This window comes from Convolutriloba macropyga, unplaced genomic scaffold (genome assembly GCF_964194025.1).
Source record: "Convolutriloba macropyga unplaced genomic scaffold, txConMacr16.3 SCAFFOLD_2912, whole genome shotgun sequence".
NCBI classification, from domain to species: domain Eukaryota; kingdom Metazoa; phylum Xenacoelomorpha; order Acoela; family Convolutidae; genus Convolutriloba; species Convolutriloba macropyga.
In genome coordinates this window covers 1-22,105 of record NW_027449656.1, presented here as the reverse complement: position 1 = coordinate 22,105, position 22,105 = coordinate 1, and the positions used below count along the sequence as shown (strand labels likewise).

The 22,105-nt window shown below is 33.8% G+C and overlaps 1 protein-coding gene across 1 annotated transcript; it reads left to right on the top strand.

The window, feature by feature from the left end:
• The first annotated feature begins 675 nt into the window (after positions 1 to 675).
• LOC142355225 (uncharacterized) lies at positions 676 to 22,084 on the top strand. Its single transcript, XM_075407456.1, has 4 exons — positions 676 to 922; positions 14,107 to 14,856; positions 19,545 to 19,581; positions 21,938 to 22,084. The coding sequence occupies exons 1-4, from the start codon at positions 734 to 736 to the stop codon at positions 22,081 to 22,083; spliced, it is 1,122 nt and encodes a 373-aa protein (XP_075263571.1). The 5' UTR covers positions 676 to 733; the 3' UTR covers position 22,084.
• Positions 22,085 to 22,105: the final 21 nt, after the last annotated feature.

Sequence of the window (22,105 nt, the reverse complement as noted above, 5' to 3'; positions counted from 1 at the left end):
TATTTCACTGGTAATAATTTTTATGGCCACATGACTTTATATCCAACGCCAAATGACCAAAGTCATTTAAATTTCTAATACAGAAACTTTTTTATAGTCCGATTAATTATACGGATATTTTCCGTTGGTGCCCCCCCCCCCCCCCCACCCCAGCTTAGTGGTTCCATATTATTTGCACCCCCCAGAAGCACGTGCCATATTCTTACATAATGTTTGAACACGTAATGACACGTGCTCTGTAACTGGGGGGAGCATAACATACTGTGGGATACTGTGGGGGGAGGGGGGTACAAACGGAAAAGATCCAATTATACCGTAGTAAAGCCTTGTCAATTTATGCCCCATCAATCCAAATTAGAACACGTTTTAGAGCTTTCGAAAAAGGTCTCCTTTTGCGTTTGGGGTGTAAGTAGGCGCAACTACTGTTTAAAAAAACAAGGTATTTTAATCGACCCATCTCATCTCTTATTTACAAGCCTGTTATTCCAGCCACCGCACCAACTGTAAATAAATTGGGCGTCTCATATCCCCGTTTTATTGTTCTTTCTTGTTCCTCAAGGCTTCATCTGTCTGGCCAAGTATACGTTGAACAAGTAGAGTTTTCTATCAAGCTTATCTTATGCACAATTTACAAATCGTTTTTTTTTCTCTCTCTTGATGTTTATGGTTCAAACGATTAAATGGTTATTTCAGAATCGTCGCTGATCTGGAAGATCTAGCTCGTCGTTTTGTAATGGCCACAGAAGAAACAGCCCTGCAGTTCTACTCCCCCACTGTTGCCCCAGAGCTGGGAGGAGGCGGGGCGGAGCTAGCTAATCAGAGACGAGTTCTCACTCTGGGCGGGGAGATTGTCAATGTCATCATCATAACACAAGACGACAAACTCGCCCAGCTAGAAGGGATGCATTACACCTCACTCGATGTAAGTTTTGGGTTAATTTATGGACTGTTTCCATTTATCCGCGCTCCTCAGAAAGATGTTTAAACGAAACAACAATTTATCGTTAAACCACGCATGACGATTAATGAAGAGCAACTTTGAATTTATACTCTTAGAAAGCGACACTTGCGGGCAGATCTATTGATCTAATAGTACTCTTGCTGTTGCAGCTTTATCATATTTACAAACACCTAATATTGTTTTCAATGACTATAAATTTATAAATGTACTGTTGTCTTGTGTATCAGAAAAAATATTATTATTAATTAATTAAAAAATATTCCCTTTAAACTCAAAAACTTACCATGAACAAAAAATTCAACATATTTAAAATTAAATTATGACATATACTCTCAAAAAACACCACCCGATGTAGGTTTGGGTTATTTCAACTATTGGCCGTGGTCGCCGCCTACAACTACCCACCCCTCCTCTCGAAGTTAGAGTTCTTTTTCAAACTTTGGGGTATGGATGTAGCGAAAATTTTCCCTCGAAGCGGGAGAGAGCAGGTTCTCATGATTTAACGAGTAGCTTGTATTAAAATATAGTAAATTATTGATTTAACGTAAGCATTTGAATGGTTTTGACCTCTACTGGTTAAACATTGGTGCTGGGGCAATAGATAGAAAAACAGTAGATCAAAATCAAAATGTAAAAATTGTGACAATTTAGATTAAAAATCAAATTTTTTCAAGTTGAATTGGACAAACAGATTTAAAAACACACAAATGCTATGGCTCATAGCAAGTTCGGTCGTGATAATAGATTCAGTTTTGATAGTTTCAAATCAACTCCTAAGGACTACTGTGGCATGGCCTGTATGTACTTGATAAGGCATGGCCAAACGGGTTTATCTCTTGTAAACTCGAAAATAGGGCCTAATATTGGCCTGGAGAATCCACAATAATTTTCAATCTATCGTGCTTTGATTTGATTGATGCAGTTTTGTTCCAGTACTATGGTATCCCTTAAAGATAGATACCTCCTAAGTGTTGTCAAAACTATTAACCTGTATTGTTATTTTATATGCTTATGATATAAATTTTCAACTATAATTATAGCTAATAATCATCACAATCAACCATTTTTCCCAAAGTATTTTTTATGACTTTTTATGTGTTTTCAAAAATTTTCAGCACTTTGTCGGCCTTTATTTTTTCTAATTATGATTCCGTTTCCATTCCTTGGTATTGTAATTGAAATTGGGATTGTAAATATTTGGCTTATTTTGTTTTAAAAAGTTTTGTTGAAGTCCAGCCTAATGTGTTTTTAGGTATCTTAGCAAATGAACATTTAAGAAGTTAGTATTTAGGAATTGAATCAAATGCGACAGTTGGCTGAAAAATGTTTCAATTTCACAAATTTCTGGAATAGAAACAAATTTTGAGGATAGTTTTTTTTTTAAATTTTAACATAATTAACGGGAAACTATACCCGGATCGCCACTTCTTAGTTGTCATACAAAGATCATATATGATGTCATACAAATCATTGCGTTTTTCCTAGTACGATCTTCGTGAGATTACTAATAAATAAATAAATAAACCAGTGATACCTGTATGATACCTGTATGATTTCCTGAAAATCATATGATCCTTGTATGACTACCAATAGTTCATACAAATCATATGTGACCTAGTATAAATACTAAGAATCATATATGACTTAGTATGACTACTAAGAATTTTGTACGATGGGCATCCCGGGTAAACAGTCAACAGTAAAATAAATTAAATGCGTTGATGCAATCTGGTAAATGGAATATTAAACTTTTTGTTCAAAACGACAGACCCCATGAGACCTTCTTAGATTTTTATTGAAATTAATTATTGTAATTATTAATGCTTGTTTTTTTTTTCAAATGACCTTGCCTAACCTTCAGGATAAACTGTAACAAGCATTTTCATGTGACAAAACGACAAATAATAAAATTTTCATCCACATCTACTGAACTTGATGGTATCATAGTTGCCCGCGGAGGAACTGTCCCTTGCCCTAAAAAACAATTTTGTTGTTCTCAAAAACGTAGCTTTGTTTAACTCAAAAGTGAGACTACTTGCTGATATTGATATCTAAAAAGGAAATATACTTTATGAGAAAAACATCAAGGCTTGTCGGGCTGCACAAAGTCCGCTAATTTTTGTTCATTTATCAGACAGAAGCATCAACAGCTGAATGGTAAAAATTGCAATGGCTGAAATGAGAACATCAGCCCACATTCTGAAAAACGTATATATCAATACGAAGGAAGATTAAAGCGGATATTCTTGTGGAGAACTCGCTTGCCATAAATTTTCAGAGCTCATACTCTTTAAAATCTCTCCGGGATGACACTACTTTAAATTAGTAAAGTAACAAGCTTTTGCTCAGCTGAGGAAAACTGCCCATTTTTATATATTAATTTCTAGTAAGTAATTATTTTCATTTCAATTTGGAAAAAATGCAATTTTTGGGAGTTTTTCAGCTTTTCAATATGAGATCATTTTTTCGTTTGTTATGAGGATGTTGATTTGAACTTTGATTTATATGTTTGGAGAATTGAAAATTGTGATATTTTTTGCCATCGTCTGTTCCTCTGAGGCTCTCTATATAAAGCAGTCTCCCATGTTTTGAAGAAAATGTGATACCTATTAACCGAACGTTTAATATTTAGAACCTCTTTTCTTACGTTTACCACTGGACTAAAAATCTGAATTTATTTTGCTTTTCATTTGATCATTTTGCTGCCATGTATTAAAATAGAGGTTTGTTGTTCGTATTATTCACGTTACAACGATACAATTACTGTGATGGGTGCAAATTAATTGATACATTTCAAACAATAAAGTTAAATGCTGTTTGAAACAAAATTGAAAATCTATCGAAAAAATAAATTAACTTTGAATTATATAAAATTGTCAACAAACAAACGATCAATGGGTTTTTTGGACAGAAACGGTTGAAGTAGTAGCAATTTGCATTTTCTGTATGGCTTCATTGCAATATTTTGTCAATTGTAACGCATATTTGTGAATAGATCATTGTTGATTTCTGTTTTCTTTTTTGGCACTTTGTTTTGTTTCTGTGTCGGCTGATCCTAGATATTTTGCAACCGAAACGGGGATTAACATTTACTAGAGCTTAGTTGAAAATAGTCACTTCAGAAACAAAAATGTATGACAGACGTCAACAATTTTTGACCGTTATCCAACTGAGTAGCCAACTACTTAGGCGTTTCTTTTTATAATAGGCGTCCTTTAATATGCTTTTTAAACCTGGTAAGTAATCTATTACACTATACACCTGTTATGTGTACTTTAGATGGAAGAGTGATTAAATTGAAAAAAAACTTGTGGTTGAAATTATCGCAATCCGTTGATAAGACAGACCTACTTTTTGCAAAGAAATTAGAAAACGATTTCTGTAATACTCAAAGTTGACGGGTTGCTACTGAACAAAACAACACCCACACGTTTCAACAGGACCGAAAACAATCATTTTTTACCTTTCCAATAACCAATTGCAATTTTGTAAATTTTCTGTATAAATTCTCTTTCACTTTCAATTTTTTGATAGTAAATTTGTTAAAAAGGTGTATTGTAAAAATTATTAGTGATAAAGGGAAATTTATCGATTTAGCCAGGGTGTTTACACTGGCAATCACCCCCCCCCCCCCACACACACACACACTCACGCGCATGCACGTTCACAAATGCACACAAACGCTCATATTCAGGGCTTAGCTTATCATGCTGTCATTACACAAAAATTTTCAAAATGGTTCTTGTTACGCATCAAATGGCTAAAAGTTTTTATTTAATAAGAAAAAATCTAAAAGCATTCTCCAATATTAACTTTTGAACCCTTTATATTGATATCTATCAAGACCTTTTGTTGTCAATTCAGATTTTAGCTTGTTCACACCTGGTTTTGATAAGCATTAAGTTTGTTCACATTCACGCCTTCTCGTTGGGTTGGGCTTTTCGAGGGACAAGCGCTGTTTTTTTTAACAGACTTTGTGTTCGATTCCTTTCAGATCCAAATAAAATTGACTTGTTTGACAAATTGAACATAATTAGGCTAAATGGGTAAATAGGATCACGTCAAAATAGACTTACCAACGTGGGTAGTTTTTACATAAATCATGTCACTTTTAATTAAATTGACCCTATTCAACCGAAAATGTTAAGGGCATTTTTTCCAACAGACTACGTGTAAAATTGGTCTAATGTGAACAAATTTTTATCTAGATTCTTTTTATGGGCGGAAATCAAGCAGACCTACTGCCAATTAAGCCTTAACCTCTAGATGAAAAAAAAACTAGAAAACAAATACAAATCGAAACTAAAGAATTTCAACTTTTTTTTGTTTAGCTCTTCTGCCATCCATAGCTCTTTTGTTTTTGTCAGCTGGTTACCATAAATCGTGCATGATACCATAATAAGACAAGGGGGCTTGGTAATGTGCGTTCGCACATAATGTTCCGACCCGAGCTCATCTACATTTTTGACTTAATAGTCACCCAAAGGAAGCGATGTTAAAAAATTAGATTTTTGAGCTTAAACAAATTGTTACACACCCAAACTACTCTAAAAAACTCTATATCTAAATTTAAAAGCACCTAGTAACAAAGTAAAAAAAAACAGATGAAATTTGAACTACAAAATTTACTTTTTCTAACTAAATTACTAATTCGGTGAGAATAAACTTCAATATTAAATATGTTCATTGGAACCTCATTCGAAAACCATTGGGATAAATTATATTGAAAACGCATATTGTCCAACAAACAGAGCATCGGACATTTAAATTTAAAATTTAATTTTTTTGAAAATAAATGTTATCATGAACTTCCAGACTGTGAGCTATAAACTGACAGCATTAAATAAGTTCTTTTAATCTTTAATTGGAGGCTAAGGTTTTTACGACGAAATATGGAACAAAGGAATTTTAAAAAAGGAAAACTCGTAGCATCGAAGTCATAAAATCAATAGTTAGAAGATAGAACCGCTAACCAGATTAGTTTTGGTGTCAGTTGAAAGAATTCGGGTTCTGTCATTGGTAAGACTGAGCTACAAACTCACAGAATTTTTTTTGAATAGATTCAAAAGTCTTAACAGCCATTAGCTGTCATTCAAAACACTAGATAATTTCACTTAATGCTCCTTAGGAAGTCTATCGCACTTTTAGCTAATGAGTCTACGCCAAAGGACTACAAAAATTTATAAAAGTATTGAAAAAAACTTCAAAATTTCCCTTAAAATTAGAAAACTAAGAGTTGAAGCCATAAAAAAGGTTTTTAATTAATGGGTCTTTGATATGAAAAGTCACTTGCCTCTAAAATACCTAAAAATTAAAAACTACGACGAGGTTTAAAAAAACAGCTTTCCAATAGAATTCGAAATTTTTGATAATAAACTTCTCTATGAGACAGAAACTAGCCGTTTTTCGACTTTCGTCTACTACGAACACAAAATTGTTACATTTTGTAGCTGAAAATTTAATTTTGAACTAACATTTTGATAGAGAAAAGTCTTAATATGAACAAAAAATAACGCTAGAAGTGAACAAAATCATGCCAAACATTACGTGTTCACATAAAAGAATCCAATTTGAGTATATAGTCCCTCCTCCTACTCCTCCTCCTCCTCCCCCCCCCCACACACAGACACACACAGACTCACAATTGGGTTCAGAACAATAATTTGAACGCTGTGATACGTTTGCACGAAATATACAGAACAGAATTGTTTTAAATTCAGTTTTCGTTAATTCCTTAATCGAGTCATCTGTTAATAATTTTTGGGTTTGTTTTCTGATTTTCACTTTAGAATAGTTTTTTAGCGTAATTATAAAAGTGACTAGTTTCGTTATCGATACCATTTTCGTTTTCGTTTATTTCATGACTTCGACATAACTTCTCATGAATTCGTGAAATAAAATGTGAAATCGTTGGTGTTTTCTCGATGTTTGTGATAATCTCCTTTGAAGTAAGATTGAAGTGATGTTGACGATACATTCAGATTAAATATTTTGTTTTATTTGTAATCGTAACAGGTGGCTGTTTTTACAATAAAATGTTTTCATTTTTTGTTCATAAGTTGCTATAATTTGATTTATTATTCCTTTATTAGAATTTCCGAATTAAATATACTTTGTTTGGATTTTTAGCGGATTATCACTCTATTTTTTCTAAGATTTATTTGATTGAAAAGCACTTCAAAGAATGATAAAAATTCATATTCTCAGTATTAGGGTTTATATTAATTGTTATGGCTGGCTTCTTTTTTTGATAGACGATACTGGTCACTAGCAATTCACAATTACTTGAAGATTGGTATGCTGAAACTTATTAGTGCAAGTATTTTGTTCTCCTGGGAATAATAAATAATCTAATTCGAAAAGAATTTTGCTAATGTTTGCGTTATCATGAGTTGCTGTTTACATGTTAATAAATCAAAATTAACCATGAAAAAAGTTGCGCTCTAGTTTCGACAAATCGCGTTTTTTTTGCAGTGTGATTATATTTTAAAATAATAATCCGTTTTGTGCGCTACTCTTGTCATTTTCTTTAGATTTTTTTCCTTGTCATATTCGATTTTGAAATAGGTCACGTGCGCCATAATATAGGGAAAGAAAGAAAGAATAAAAAAGAAAGTAAGAAAGAAATAAATAAAGAAAGAAAGAATCAATTTATCATCAAAAGTATAAGTACAGGATGACAAAAATTAAATAAAAAATAACAAAGTTTAAAATATAATGGCACAATCAGCAAAGTGTATTAAACCTCACGCTAGGAAAGGATACGCAATTAGGTCTTTTGGCCTACTGCACAGCGTGCCTAAAAATATATAGATCATGGATGATAAACTTATTAGAATTGAAAAAAAAACTTAAAACTTTTCAAATATCTGACTCAAATTACTAAGCAAATCTTAAATGCTAATTTCTAACATTCCACTACTGTTTTCCCACCTACACTACATATTAAAGCTTGCTTAAGTGAGCATTAAAACTTCGTTAACTAATAGAAAGAAAACAATTCTTGATAAAAATTGCAAATTTCAGAAAAAAAACTGTTAATAAACATCTTTAGAAATTTAAAAGAAATCAAATTTTGACAGCATAAAATAAATCACGGTGCCTTCTATGAAGGCGCCTCAATAATTTTTTATAAATGAAATATAATCCAAAATAACATCACGTTAAATTAACCCTGAGGGTCGGTGGGCGCCCTCCATGACCGTGATGTGGTTGCAGAGGTTTAATTTCTTTGATGCGCATAAATGTTTTTTGAACGCTTTTTTAATATTTAGTTTGAATATAACAACATATACAATAATATTCTCCTGAGCTGCATGCTTGGATGTCTGATTATTTTTAATTTGGTTGGCTTGAAAATTATCAGAAAACAAGAAATCAGAGTTTCACAATTCTTTTGTTTTCTAATTTGATTCATCTATTTGGTGCTTAAGCAGGATTAGTCCACCTACTTTCAGCTCTATTTGGAAACATAAATTGGAATTGTGCTAATGTTTGCGTTATCATGAGTTGCTGTTTACATGTTAATAAATCAAAATTAATCATGAAAAAAGTTGCGCTCTGGTTTCTACAAATCGCGTTATTCGATTATTTGATTTATGGCACCGGTCAGTTAAAGCAAGTTTTTGAAATAGGTCACGTGGGCCATAATATAGAGAAAGAAAGAAAGAATAAAAAAGAAAGTAAGAAAGAAATAAATAAATAAAGAAAGAATCAATTTATCATCGAAAGTATAAGTACAGGATGACAAAAATTAAGCAGGATTAGTCCACCTACTTTCAGCTCTATTTGGAAACATAAATTGGAATTTTGCTAATGTTTGCGTTATCATGAGTTGCGTTATCATGAATTGTTTTGTTTGTTAATTATGACTTCCTTTCATAGTGCTTGTTATCAGACTAATTAAGCTGCGCCATAACAATGACATCATAGCAGCTATACCATTATGTTCAAACATTCTTTAAAAAGATAAAACCTTCAGCCTTTTCTAAAAACGCTATTTTTTGTGGAAGTCTTTTTGACATAGTGTCTTTCGTATTAAGACCTTCGGAAGTTTTTATTAAGCTGTTGAGTTGCTTCAACAAATTTTTGCTCTAAATAGTTTAGTCTAATCATTTTAAAGCCAAATTATTGAGTTGATTTTGCTGTGATGCTTAAATGGAGCTGCTGAAAATCAGTAATTAGTTTTTTCTTGAAAAATACCAGAATGAATTCTGTCTACGTTTACTGACAACGAAATATTTCCAAGGGATTCTGTATATTAGTTATCGATTGATCCCGAATTATGCGACTTCGTTACACTTGACCAAAATGACGCCACAACGTCCTCGAGTTACTTTAATATCCTGTTTCGGTAATTCTAAATTCATTGGAGTTGAGAAAAATATATCCTATTTTTTTACCCTGTTCACGGATTATTTTTCGTTAAGATGTTACATTATCTGGATTTTTGTTCAATCGCAATTTTTACTTGTTTTTTGGGTAAAAGCGTAATAAACGGCTTTTTATTTGCGCGCTCTAATAGATGTTATCTACCCGTTTCAATGTTTATAATTTGCTACCTTGACTGTTTTTGTCACAGGGTGTATCTTATCAACGTTAAGAGGTTGCAAGTGAAGGCATCTTTAAGTCTAAAAAGGTTTATCAGCGCTCTTTAAAGCGCCTAATTTCTACCCGCAAATTACTGGGCTGAAATAGCGACAGCAGCTATGAGTGAAAATGAGAGAGTGAATTAGAGGGCGGGGGTAAATTTTTTGTGACAATTTTCCGCTAGCTGCGTCACGCCACAAGACTTGGCAAGAAAACATTAAACATTATTCCGCTGTGTTGATAATCTTCACTTCGTTAGCGGACTGACAAAAGTGAAATATGTTGTATATAAAGACAGCTGGTAAAACATAATTTCAAGTTTAACTTTTTTTTCTTTCTTTTCAACAGAACAAAGCGTAGACAAAGCAAAAATTGTGTAGAATGTTATATTTCGAGTAGTTATGTTATTCCCAAAAATATATATTATATGATACGTAGTTCATCCTTCTTTTTCCTTCATTTTTTCGCCTTTTCTCGCAGCGTTTTACATTTCTCCTTCTTTTAACCACCACCCCCCGCTCCTGGTATGCCATTTCTTCACGTCCCCGGGGCTTTTTGTTCATTTTTCACTGCTACATTTCCCGCCATCGTTGAGTAGCTTCCAAATATGCTCTACGCTATTACGCGTGACGGGTGCGAAAATGACAGCAAGGAAAAGAAGTAGAAATTGCGCGCAGAGAGAGCTGGGAAAAGGTAGCAGCGGCTGGGGTGGATTGAAGGGGGGAGGGGGGAGGGGGGTGTGAGAAACCGATGCATCCATACATACACGACGGCAGTTTAGTAATGGCATAATAAACGGATGAAAAAACATCGCCAGAAGGTGCTGAACGAATTAACTGCAGAGTTCGCTAGGCCGATTGTCTCTTTTAGAAGAATTTTTCTTGAAGCTTTTATACCTTAAGCGTTCGTTAATATCAACTTTGAATTAAAATTCTTGCTTTTTGCTGAAGTTAATTATTACAACAAAGTTTAAGTTAACAGTTAATATTAGTTAATATTTTGCAAAAAAGATATAGTTTCTGATGGTTAAACATCTATAAATCTATAAAACACCGACTTGTTTTTTATCTGAATTATAGATCTTAGTTATATATTTTCAATTAGTTTATAGTTGAAATTACGAGAATTGAATTTCATTTATCCTTATCATTGGAAACTTATAAAACATCGCAGTATTATACTAGTGACATTTATGCACAAAGCGACAAATGGCTAACATAAAAAACTGAGCAATACAACTCTAAATTATCAGCAATTTTTTTTAATTTTTCGGCTCTGAGGTCAGTCGGTTTTGGGCAAATTCTGTGATGAAACTTGGCAGGGTGATTTGAAAGGGGGTATAAATTAACGGAGAGAGCAACTTGAATGTTCCTCTAAAATGCTCACATTTTTTCACGAGGAATTATTACACAAAAAGCAGCGAATAAAGGCAGCACGGCTGAAAAAAAGAAGACTATACAGTCGTAACAGCATTATATCTAGGTTAGTACTTTGTTTAGCCATTACTATAACCAAAACCGTAACTAATCGCGTGTGTGGTTAGTACCAGTCAACTATTTTTTCCTCTTTTCCACCATTTTCTGCTTTTGTTGGTAGAAATATCCAGTGAGGATTTTGAGGTATATTTATTGTACTAGTAATCTGCTTAGATAACACGTGTACCGTTCACTGCTGGCTAAGGTAGTACCATTATTACCATTTCTGTATCTATCATATCCAAGCGAATTTACGCTACAACTGTTCGTGTTATATTACAACTGAAGAAATTTTAGCCTAAAGCAACAAGGTACAACCTAATTCTATATCTGCTTTGCTAATCAATAACTAACTACCCTACCTGGACATTCCTTCCTATTTTCTGATTATCTCTGGTTCATTTTATATCCGTATGTTTTGTACATTTCTACTTACATCGGGTAATCCTATTTTTGCGAAAGCTCCACAGAGCGGATGGTGTGAACAAACCTAATTCACAAAAAGTGTAAATATAAGCCCAGGTATGTATGGTATGTGCTTTACAAGGTTTATCGACGTTATTTTTGTAGTTTTCGCTCAAAGCTGAGTAGCTGTTATCAATTTATTTTATTTATTTGAAAAGCGAACCAGCAGTTTTTATTTGAAGACAATATAACGCTCAGTGCAAGGTGGAAAAACACTTTTTGTTATGATTTTTATTACTGCTATAAACTTGTAAATTATAAAATTGTTGGCAGGTTTATGACGTCAGCCTTTATTATTTTTATTTGTTGAATTATTTTTTTCGTTTGATTGCTTCTCGTTTATTTTTTCCAAAAAAGGTAATTTAGGTGTGCTGAAATCCTTGACATTAACGGTACATTTGGATTATATTGGAAAAAGATAAACTTGTCAAAATCAAAATTTCAAGTCTGATTCAAATTACACCAGAACGTACCTCATAATTCGACCGATGTACACATTTTCTCGCAGTTTAATTTTTGGCAGGCCAAAATATAAGATATCAGAGATATCAGTTTTTCAATATTCTATTATGCATGAATAGCTATTCGCGGAGTTACAAAAAAAGTTTAGCAACATTTTTAGCAACTGTTTAAGTACATTTTTTTCACAAAAATTTGCTTTTCAAATCATTGTTTTCATTTTTTGCCTACTTTTCGTTTTTGAGGGATATAAGCTGCCTGAATGTACAATTTGAATTGAATTAAGCGCAGTTGCAGGCTGATCAAAGGCTCAAAACTGGCTAAAGTCACCATGAGTTTGATTTAAAAAATTTGGGCCAGCCAAATTTTTGATTGGTATCTTTATTTTCTATTGAATGTATTAGTTGCTTTTCAGTCGTTTTATCTAATCGCAACAATCTAGCATACAAAAGTTTATTTTAATCGCTTTATTAATAGTTTCAAATATTGTGAATTGTGGATGATTTTTTTGGTTTATCCAACCTTCTTATTGTTTCTGTTAATAGTCTTACAAATATAGAGCCAATTTTTATCAATTTATTCTAAAAAACGGTTGTCTCTTCTATAAAACTTGATCAGTTCGATTGCAAAATTTTTGGTCAGAGTTTTGAAGCTCGATAGAAAAACTATGCTTCTATGGTAGCCTTGTTTATATTTTTAAGAGCTATAGAAGTGATAGGTGAGCAGTCTAATAAAATCATTATGTTCATTTTCTGGCGTTAATTACCTTATCTGACATCTTGATCGCGCACGTCGCAAAGCAATTTCAAATTCTTCCATGAATGTGTTCCAACTCATTACTGTTGTTTTCCTTAAACGTTTACACTCTTTGATGCAATTTTTTAATGCACTTAAAAACTGTTTTGCTTTGCATTGCAATAATTTTTTCGTAAGGATGACTTTTATTTACTTTAATTGGAAGAATAAAGTTCAATCTAATATATGTTTGTCGAGGTTAAATTTAGCAAACTTTTAAAACGAAATCATAGCTGTCTCATTCAATAAATACGTAAATCAACTTAAAATACGACAGCAAATACGAAAATAAAAAAAAAACTAAAATTTTATTTTTTCCTAAATAACAGTTTTAGCACTTTTTCTCCGTGTTTTTTTTTAATTGCTCTCAAACGAAATTGATAGCAATTATATTAGACTTTTAGTCTTTTTATGCGATTTTTCGCTTGACTGATTTTTCGTCACCCCAACACCACTCCCCCAGTCCTCCCTCCTCTACCTGGCGGTTGTGACCCCCTCTTCCAGCCCTCGCAACCCTACCCCTCTAATCGTTGAACCCCCCACCCCCAACATATCTGCTCCCCATGCAAGCATCTCTAAGGCCTAGCTGGGCACTACCGAAGTCAACCGCTCGCCGGTCGTTTGAGAGCAATTCGACCGACGTTAGTCCGTTATATTTAATAATGCAGATCAAAACTAAAAGCCTAGCTATTTTCTGCTAGGTTTACAGTCATCTATATTCAAAATATCTTAAAATTGTCCATTTTACTGTTATCGCCAAACTCACAATTTTGGCATTTTAAGCATGAGGCAGATCTACTAATATAAGTGACAATTTTCATTAATTTACAAAATTTTTGCAATCTATATCATTGGTTTAAATGTAAACCTTATATTTCAGTTTTGTGAATTAGTCTTAGGTGCTCTCGCATAAAGTATGTTGTAATTATTTTAGTTTTGATAATTTTTGCCAAACTCCCCCTATTTTTGTCTCTAGGATAAAATTTTTCACTAATAAATTTTTTTGCTTAAATAATGTTCGTATGCAATTTTTGAAATAGCTTAATATGCTTTTTCTTCAGCGCTAGACGTTCAAAATGATTTTGGGGATAATTGACGAATTAATGTTTAAAAATATGAAAGAAACATGCATTTTTGTAACATTAATATTTTTTAAGGAACACGAATTATTTTGATGTTCATATATTTTGATGCTCGTTGTGAATGAAATTACTGTCTAATTCTAACTTTGAATGGCAAATTTTGAGTCTCGATTCGTAGCAAATTCATTTTTAATGCAATTTTCACCATCAATTTTGTTATTTTTGTTTATTTGTTTACTTCATCTATGATGATGCCAATACGTGATTTACATTTCTCTAGGGATTCGTATCTGTTCACGTGCCACCAGAGGTGTTCAAATCACCCCGAGTAAACAACCAACAGCAAATAGTAAACAAAAACAACAACAACTATCCTAAACAAACCCAGACCCCCGGATTCCTACCTAATCAGGGAAGCGGGCGCACAGGTATTACAAAGAGGAGCATTCCCAACCAGGAAAGCCCTTCATCATTCCAATCATCATCATCAGAATTAGTGAAGCGAAACGCAGGGAGAGAGAAAAGCAAAACAATATCACCATCTCAACTTAACAAACAAGATGCCGCTAGTATTGTGAACCACAACCCCAGCGTCAACAACCGCAGTCCAATATCACAAACAACAACAATAACAAAAATAAATACCGTAAACAACAACAACAATAATCCGCCCTTATCAGATCCAATAGCAGCCCCCATAACCCAAAAACAAACAATAAACACACCCAAAGAAAGCACTAGAAGTCAGCAGAAACGACAACAACCTGAAAATTTTGGGTTTGGAAACTTACAAAGACCTCAAAACCAGCAAATAACGCACAGACTCCAAATTATTACATACAAAAATGACTATTTTTTCAACCCTGCTGGCTCTATCCCTGGCTCGGGCGGCGGGCAGAATGCGTTGGAGGGACTATTTTTCCCAGATGGGGGGCGAGTGGTGTCTGTGAATCTGAACAATAAATTTCCAGTCAGGGAACTGAACTCGAACAACCCGATCAAAGTCAATTTCCCAGTTACAGCTACTCAGGTGAGTTTCCTTGATTTGTTCGTTTGTTAAGTTTGATATTTGTTTTTGTTTGTCGGGTCCCTAAAAATTAGAGAAATGTCAACTTCTATGTAGAATGTAAGCATCTATAATTGATAACTTAACACCTCTATTACGGTACAGAAAATTTGTAATAGCTATCCCACCGCTTAATAGGCTCTGGTGGGGTGGGGTGGGAGAGATTGAAGGTTAAAAGCCCATCTCACCCCCCACCCCCCCCCCCCCACTTAATCATATTTCCAAAACTAAAGCCAACTTTACTTTAGAGCAATACAGTATAATATATTGGCGAAAACTGGAGAAAAGACACATCATTTTTACAAGAGGATAATTTTGCTCTCTACTTATTCCTGATAACCATTTGTGCTATTGACAGGAAACTGTCTCCACTAGTCTAATAAAGTTCGGCCAACTTTAATTGATGAACAAATTTACATAATGCTAGGCGACATTTACCTCTCTCATTTTATGTCATTTCTGCTAAGCTCTAGATCATATGATTTTTTCCGGTTACCCCCTCCCCCCCCCCCCACAAGCCTAGCGGGTGCATATTATTTGCACCCCCGGAATAACGTGCCATATTTTTACTTTATGGCTTACTATGTAATGGGGGGGCACAAACGGAATAGATCCATTTTCTCAATTTACATGTTTGGAATTTAAAAAAAAACTCAAAAAAGTTTTTGCACAACTAGGAGTGATCACTAAAATCGTATTTTTTGTGATTTTTTTACTACGGATGGCAATTGTCGAAATGACCATTTTAGTTAAATGTCAATCAAACGGAGGTAGTGTAGATGATATTGTATCAAAAACAGCGTGAGAAAGGATTACAGACCTTTTTATTTGGAGGAGAGATGCAACTTCAGGAAATGAAACATCCTTTTCTTCATCTCATTTCGTCACATTTTCAACTCACTATAACAGTATTTCGGATTCTTAAGCTGCGAAAAATTAGCATCGCTTAACTTGCTAATTTTCTTTTTTCCCATATTTTCAGTTTTGCTGGAAATGATTTATTACTAACGGCTGAGAAACTATTTTGCAGTTGGTTATTTATAGTTGTAATTTTAGTGAATTAGTCGTGCTAAATTTAGGATAATTTTGCTTTGGTTATTGAGTTATATTTCAAGCTCAGGTTTAGTGTAGATGCGACTCAACAAGAGCAAAATTAGTGAATAACAAAAAATGTAACTCCAAACCTATTGTGCAGAAAACGGGGAAAATGATAATTTATTATCATTTGATGACAAATTATTGCATTTCTATGGGGAAAAATTTTTGTATCTGGGAAAATTACTCGTATGTGTCTTTTACAATCATTATGGACTTTTTCATGCTCAAATTGAACTTTTGTGAATTTTTATGCTTTTTAATAAATTTATCGGATTTTGGATCTAATCTCCCGTCAACAAAATTTTTGTCTTTATTAGCCTCTGTAAATAAGCTTATGCGTTTTTATCAGTAATTGTGGCTTTTATAGCCTAATAAAAAGTGTTACTATTCATTAAAATTTTTGTGTACATTTATAGTGGTTTAGCAACGTCAATTCCAGATGGTCATTTCTGCGGGGGAAGAATATAAATTCTATTTTTTCTTCCTGTTGGGAACAAAAGCTTGGGTGTACTTGTTGCGGGCCAATATTCTGATACAAAGTTCATGGTAGTTTTGTTTCTTAAACTAACCTAGATTTTTAGTTTTCTGGGATTTCTAGTATTCAATCGGCAACCCTTTTAAATTTCGAAGCAAGACAAATGAATTGAAAACAATAGATTGTTGATAAAATTGCAAAAGCGATTCTTCTCAGTTAGGTAAAATTTATGCACGACAATTCTAATGCGACAGAAGAAAATATAGAGTTTAAAATCTGTTGATTTTGTTAAATTTTAAATTGATTTTGTAACTACCCTGTTAAAGTAAGTGAAAAGGACAAAAAAAGCTTTACTATAGAAATAGCAGTTCACTGACATTTTATACAGTAAAAATCCTATTGCAATGCTACTTATATATGTTTTGAAATTAACAGCAAAAACTATTTGGAAACAGTTTTTGTCTCCATCAGAAAAATTTCTGTTTTTAGTCGTACTGTTTTAATGCAAGTATTCTCAAACCAGAAAGGACTCAGATTGTTTTTGCAGACTGCAAGTTGAGTCCTTAAAACAAAGTTTTGTAGCAATCATACTAGTAATGCTGGCCTTTTTAATAAGATTTTTTTGCAACAGAATTTTGGTGTGATAGTTTTTTTGTCTGACCATTTGACTTTCAGTTTTATCAAAAAACGGGTAAAGCCCGAGGGTACTAAGTTTTTGAGCAGTTCGGTTAGAGAAGCTCTACTTGTCTCTAAGAATGCGATTCACCAAAAGTGTAGAGACGTAAAATCAGGGTGTGAAGGCCGGTATTTATAATTTGACCGCTACGACCCCTCTCTCTTCTTCTCCAGTCCTCCTCCACCACGCCCCTCCATATCATTCTACCAATAACCTGCTCGACCTCTGTGAGATACCCCACATCCCCTTCCTTCACACCCGCGCTCCACCCTCACGCCGCCTCAAATGACCGTATGCTGACTGCCCTAAGCGGCAGGTAGCTACTGACAAAGCCACCTACTCGCCAGTCATTTGAGAGAAATTCGTCCGACGTTTGTCGGTTATGTTCTATTTTTTCGTTTCTGTTCGAGGTCATGAGTGTCAATCCCAGGTAGTTTTCGGTAATCTGTTGGCTATATTTCTTATTTTATATTTGTTGTCACTGAAAGATTTTTTTGATAAATTTAATTTTGTTCAGAACAGAGCAATATACAATTTCTGAGAATGATGAAATTGATTCTTTTTTTCATGAATCAGCTAGCTCACGTGTAGTTTTAAATTTTGCAGCTAACTCAACAGCTGATTTATGTTATTAGAGAACTGCACAATTTTGTATCCAGATTGTTGAAATTCGCTTTACGGTGAAGTTTTCAGTTATAATTTGACTTTTTTGCAAATTTAGCCTGAGTTTTGCTAATTTGCATTTTCCTTAATCAATTCATTTGTATTTTAGTACAAAATCCGTCCATTGTCTTCTAAGTGTTTGGGTCTTTTAGAATCTGTACTGTACTGACTGCAACGTTTTCGGGTTGTATTTTGATTAATTGACATTTTGTTAATTTAACTTTAAAAACCGAAGATAGATATTAATAGGATTTTTAATATCGTAGAGTTTGCTCTAGATATATAAAAATGACTATCATTATTTAAATGAAAAAATTAATTCGTAAAATAAATTTCTAAATTTTTATCCTGTTCATTTAGGGCCAATTTCGCATCTGCATTACTCTAGTCGGATGACAGACATCAATTCGAATCAAAATTATAATAAAGTAATTTTTTTTCAAAATTAAAAAAAAAACAAAAAAAAATTGAAATACAACCCACTATGAATTGAAGTCCGTAGATTAGGCGTTGAAATTAGTCAGCATTTAAGTCTCTTGGATGGCCCATCAAAACTTGGATGGCCCATCAAAAGGTTTTTTGACGAGCAATACTTCTCCTATCTTCTTTTATTGGTTTATTTTATGCGTTATTGAGGAACTAGTTTAAAAGAAAAGGAACAACAAGGAGAACTAATTTCAGTTTCTTTGAACTTCAAACCGATAAACTGACTACAATTTATCAAAGTTGAGTCATAAAATTGACTCCTATAATAATGTTGCGCAAAAGATAATGCCTTTTGTTTTAATCAACGCTTTCCTCGCGAGATTTAGCCCAGTTTTGCGCCCTTATTCGGTTCTATTTCCCCTAACGGCAAATTTCACATCGATATTTAGCAAAACCAGGCTCCGGAAAATCTTTAAAGCGTCATTTGTTAAGTCTAGGTTGCTTTTACTTCTAAAACAATCCATAATTTTGGATTAGAAGCTTAGCTCGAAGAAATTTCTAAAGAAACTATGAGCAAATCTAATCTCGACTATTATATAAATTTTGGAACGGTTTTAACATACGGATATTTGCTATGTTTGAAGTTGCTTAGTTTAGTTATGTTAATATTTTAATAATTTATTACTATGATTTTGTTCTAAGCGTAATTTTCCCGGCCATTATTGGAAATTTGGTTTTTGTTGTGGAATTTTGTTTGAAAAATAATTGCTTTTACAATTTCAAACGTTGTTTAGCCGTCTCTGCAAAGACATCTTTTCGATTTGCGTAAGTCACTCCCCGAAATTGAAAAGCGCTTTTAATCATTACATACCAAAGGTAGCTTAATAAATTCCTATTTGTAAGAAATGCACTTTTTATTGCCTTTGCAAATACCAACGAAAAACCTTTTATACAACTATTTGCGAGTATATAAGCTGTATATACTGATATTTTGCAGAAATGCTTGGCTGTAGTATGTGTTATAAAGGCACTGACAAAATAGATGTTTAATTCATTGCTGCCGTTTCAGCTTTCGTAATTCTGTTTATTTTGGTTAAGTTTGCAATTTGACACTAGAAATTGACATTTGTTACAGTTTGATTCAATCCCAATTAAAATGGCCGCTCATTTTACAACCTGACGCGCCTTCAAAAATTTCAAAGTGAGCATTAAATTGCCTACAAATTAAAAAAAAAAAGGAACGACAAATTGAATTTTGTAGTCGTTTTGAACTGTTGGAATTTAAAATACTTATTAAATTTTGTCTTGTTTCAGAAAGCGGAGCCGCTGTGTGTGTTCTGGAAAGAAGACGGTGAGGAAAATTTATTAATTGTCCCCCCTCCCCGCAACCCCCCCCCCCCCCCCCCCCCCACGTGCGCAAAAATATGCCAGTTTTGTGCAGACAAACAGATACTAAATATTCCAGCTGATAACACTTTAAACCTTTGCAGAGACAAACAGCGACAGAAGGCACTCTCGTTTGAAAGTTTTAATGACCAACTCGAAATGAAATTTCTTTTATTAAAATCGAACTTGAAACTAAACCAGAAACCTTAAAGCGATATCGAAAATTTTGAAGATTCGTTTTTATGCTTTGAGCTCTAGCTTTGTTTTATTTTTTTGATTACCGTTTTATTTATTCAATCGACAACTATATGGAAAATTGTCTGGTCAGTGTAAGTAAATTCTATATTTGTTGAGATAAACAAGTACTAAAGCTATCAGAAATTGGATTTAGCTTACTAAGCGTCTGGATGAGCGACCTATTCATTTTTGAAAACTTCTTGTTTTTATTTTGCTTACCTGTGATTTAAGTCAGGAAAAATTTTAACAACCAGTCCTAAGGCATACATGCGTTTCATGGAATTTCGATTATTAGATAACTGAGCACAGACAAATAAAAAATGTACCCCCATCATCTACCACCTCTCAGTTACAAAATTTGTTTATATTAGCTCGTTACTTTTTAAACAAGTTACTGTGATAGCGGAGAGGTAAAGCCATTGATTGAAACGGCAATGATCGATGGTTTGAGTGCCTGCCTCCATCAAGTTGTCTGTGTGAGAGTGCTCATACTTAACCACAGCTTCAACTTGACTTACATCTGACCTCTCTTGGCTGCAATAATGGAACCACGTGAAAGTTTCAGTCTCAAAAAAGTGGACAAAGCTGAACAGTACTAAAATGCTAATGCTGATCCCCTGCGATTGCGCAGAAACAAAATGATAACTCTTTATGAAAACTGGCCCGTGAGGCTAGAGCTGTAAAAAATAAGGCGGAATCGGAGGGAGGGGGCAGAATATATACAACATAGGATGAGGTAATCCTTTAAGTTATAAGTTTTATCATTGACTGCTAAATATATGAACCAGAATCAAATTTTAAACTGGTCACCTATGGCCTGTTCTTAATAATAATTTACGGCCATAACTAAGCAGCATCGGATTGTTGTTTTGGTTTTAACAGAAATGCATAATAAACTGATTACCCATTGTTCCCACATAATTTGAAAAACAAAAACAAGTAACGCTTGCCTCAATTGTTTTTGGAGGAAGGGGGTGTAAAAGTATGTGCCCACGAAGCTGGCGGACGAAAAAGAATAGATCATCATTTTTTGCTGATTGCCTAATATTATGTCGCAGTTATTTAATGACACAATTTTTCTTATCGTTTTTCTCCAGCAGCATCAGTTACTGCAGAATCTAGTCTGTTGAAAAACTATTAGCTGTGGTTCAACTCAATTAGAGACACTTTCAACTCAATTAGAGTGATGCATCGAGATATAATTGATAGAGCAGTAAAACTCTCTGGAACGAAACAATGCAGTTTTTCACTTCGTTTTCCGGAACAAGTTCCATTTTTTGATGAGGGGCGTGAAATTAAGTTGTTAAAAAAATTTTATACCTCAGATCAAAGCTTTGGCGCTCTGTAATCTTAATCGATATATTTTTTTAATTTAACAGATAAGATGTTCATTTGGTAACGAAAGCTATTTTAATTGTTGGGATCTTTGATTTAACTATTTTAAAGACTCTAAAGTCTGAGTTTTATGACCGTAAAGCAAAATCGGTTAAATTTGAAAAGCAGTTATTATCTATTTTGCCGGGTCGGAAAAATATCTACAAGGAGCAGTGTGAACAAATATTTCTGGCTACAGGTTATTGTTGTTGTTGTAAATAGCGTCAAGGTCGAAAAAATATTTTAGAAGGAGCAACAAATGCGAGCCCTCCGCATAGCCACAGCGGACTCGCCCAAGAACAAGAAAAAAAAAATGAAATCAGTTTTGTAAAACTGTGATATGATTGTAATTCTGAACAGTAACGTCTCATCAGGAACTTGTGAAACCTTTTCTAAACCTTTTTCCGTTTTTATTGTTTTTGTTTAAATGTTTCGTTTGTCAAATAGATCTCACACTTTAGTCATTATGAAGTGAAGTGCTGCAGCCCTTAAAATTTTTCTTACGACTTGGCGTCACGCAGAAAATGAAAAACTAGCTTGCTATTGTTGATACCACTTTAATACGATCCCTCCACAAAAATTATTCGACCAAAATGGTCTGGCAAAAAATTCTAGCGGATTTTAATTCGGAGGGGATTTGGGACACGTTTGGATGTATAAAATTGTTGATGGTGTTTGTTGGTATTGACGTTATTGTTCTTGTGTTGTAGCGAGGTACTGGTCCCAGACGGGGTTGCAGTCTGTGCCAAGTGTGAACGGAACCACCTGCCAATCTTCCCACCTCACTACTTTCACCCTCTTCATGGTAAGAAAACCCATTATAACACCAATAAATCATAACAAATACAAACTGTGAAACACTCCGAAAATACTCATAC

What these genes read in the sequence shown, in the direction of transcription:
- LOC142355225 (XM_075407456.1), top strand. Translation starts at nt 734, where the DNA reads ATGGCCACAGAAGAAACAGCCCTGCAGTTCTACTCCCCCACTGTTGCC. An exon ending in TCCCAGTTACAGCTACTCAG is followed by an intron (nt 14,857 to 19,544) that starts GTGAGTTTCCTT and finishes GTCTTGTTTCAG; the next exon opens with AAAGCGGAGCCGCTGTGTGT. An exon ending in TGTGTTCTGGAAAGAAGACG is followed by an intron (nt 19,582 to 21,937) that starts GTGAGGAAAATT and finishes CTTGTGTTGTAG; the next exon opens with CGAGGTACTGGTCCCAGACG.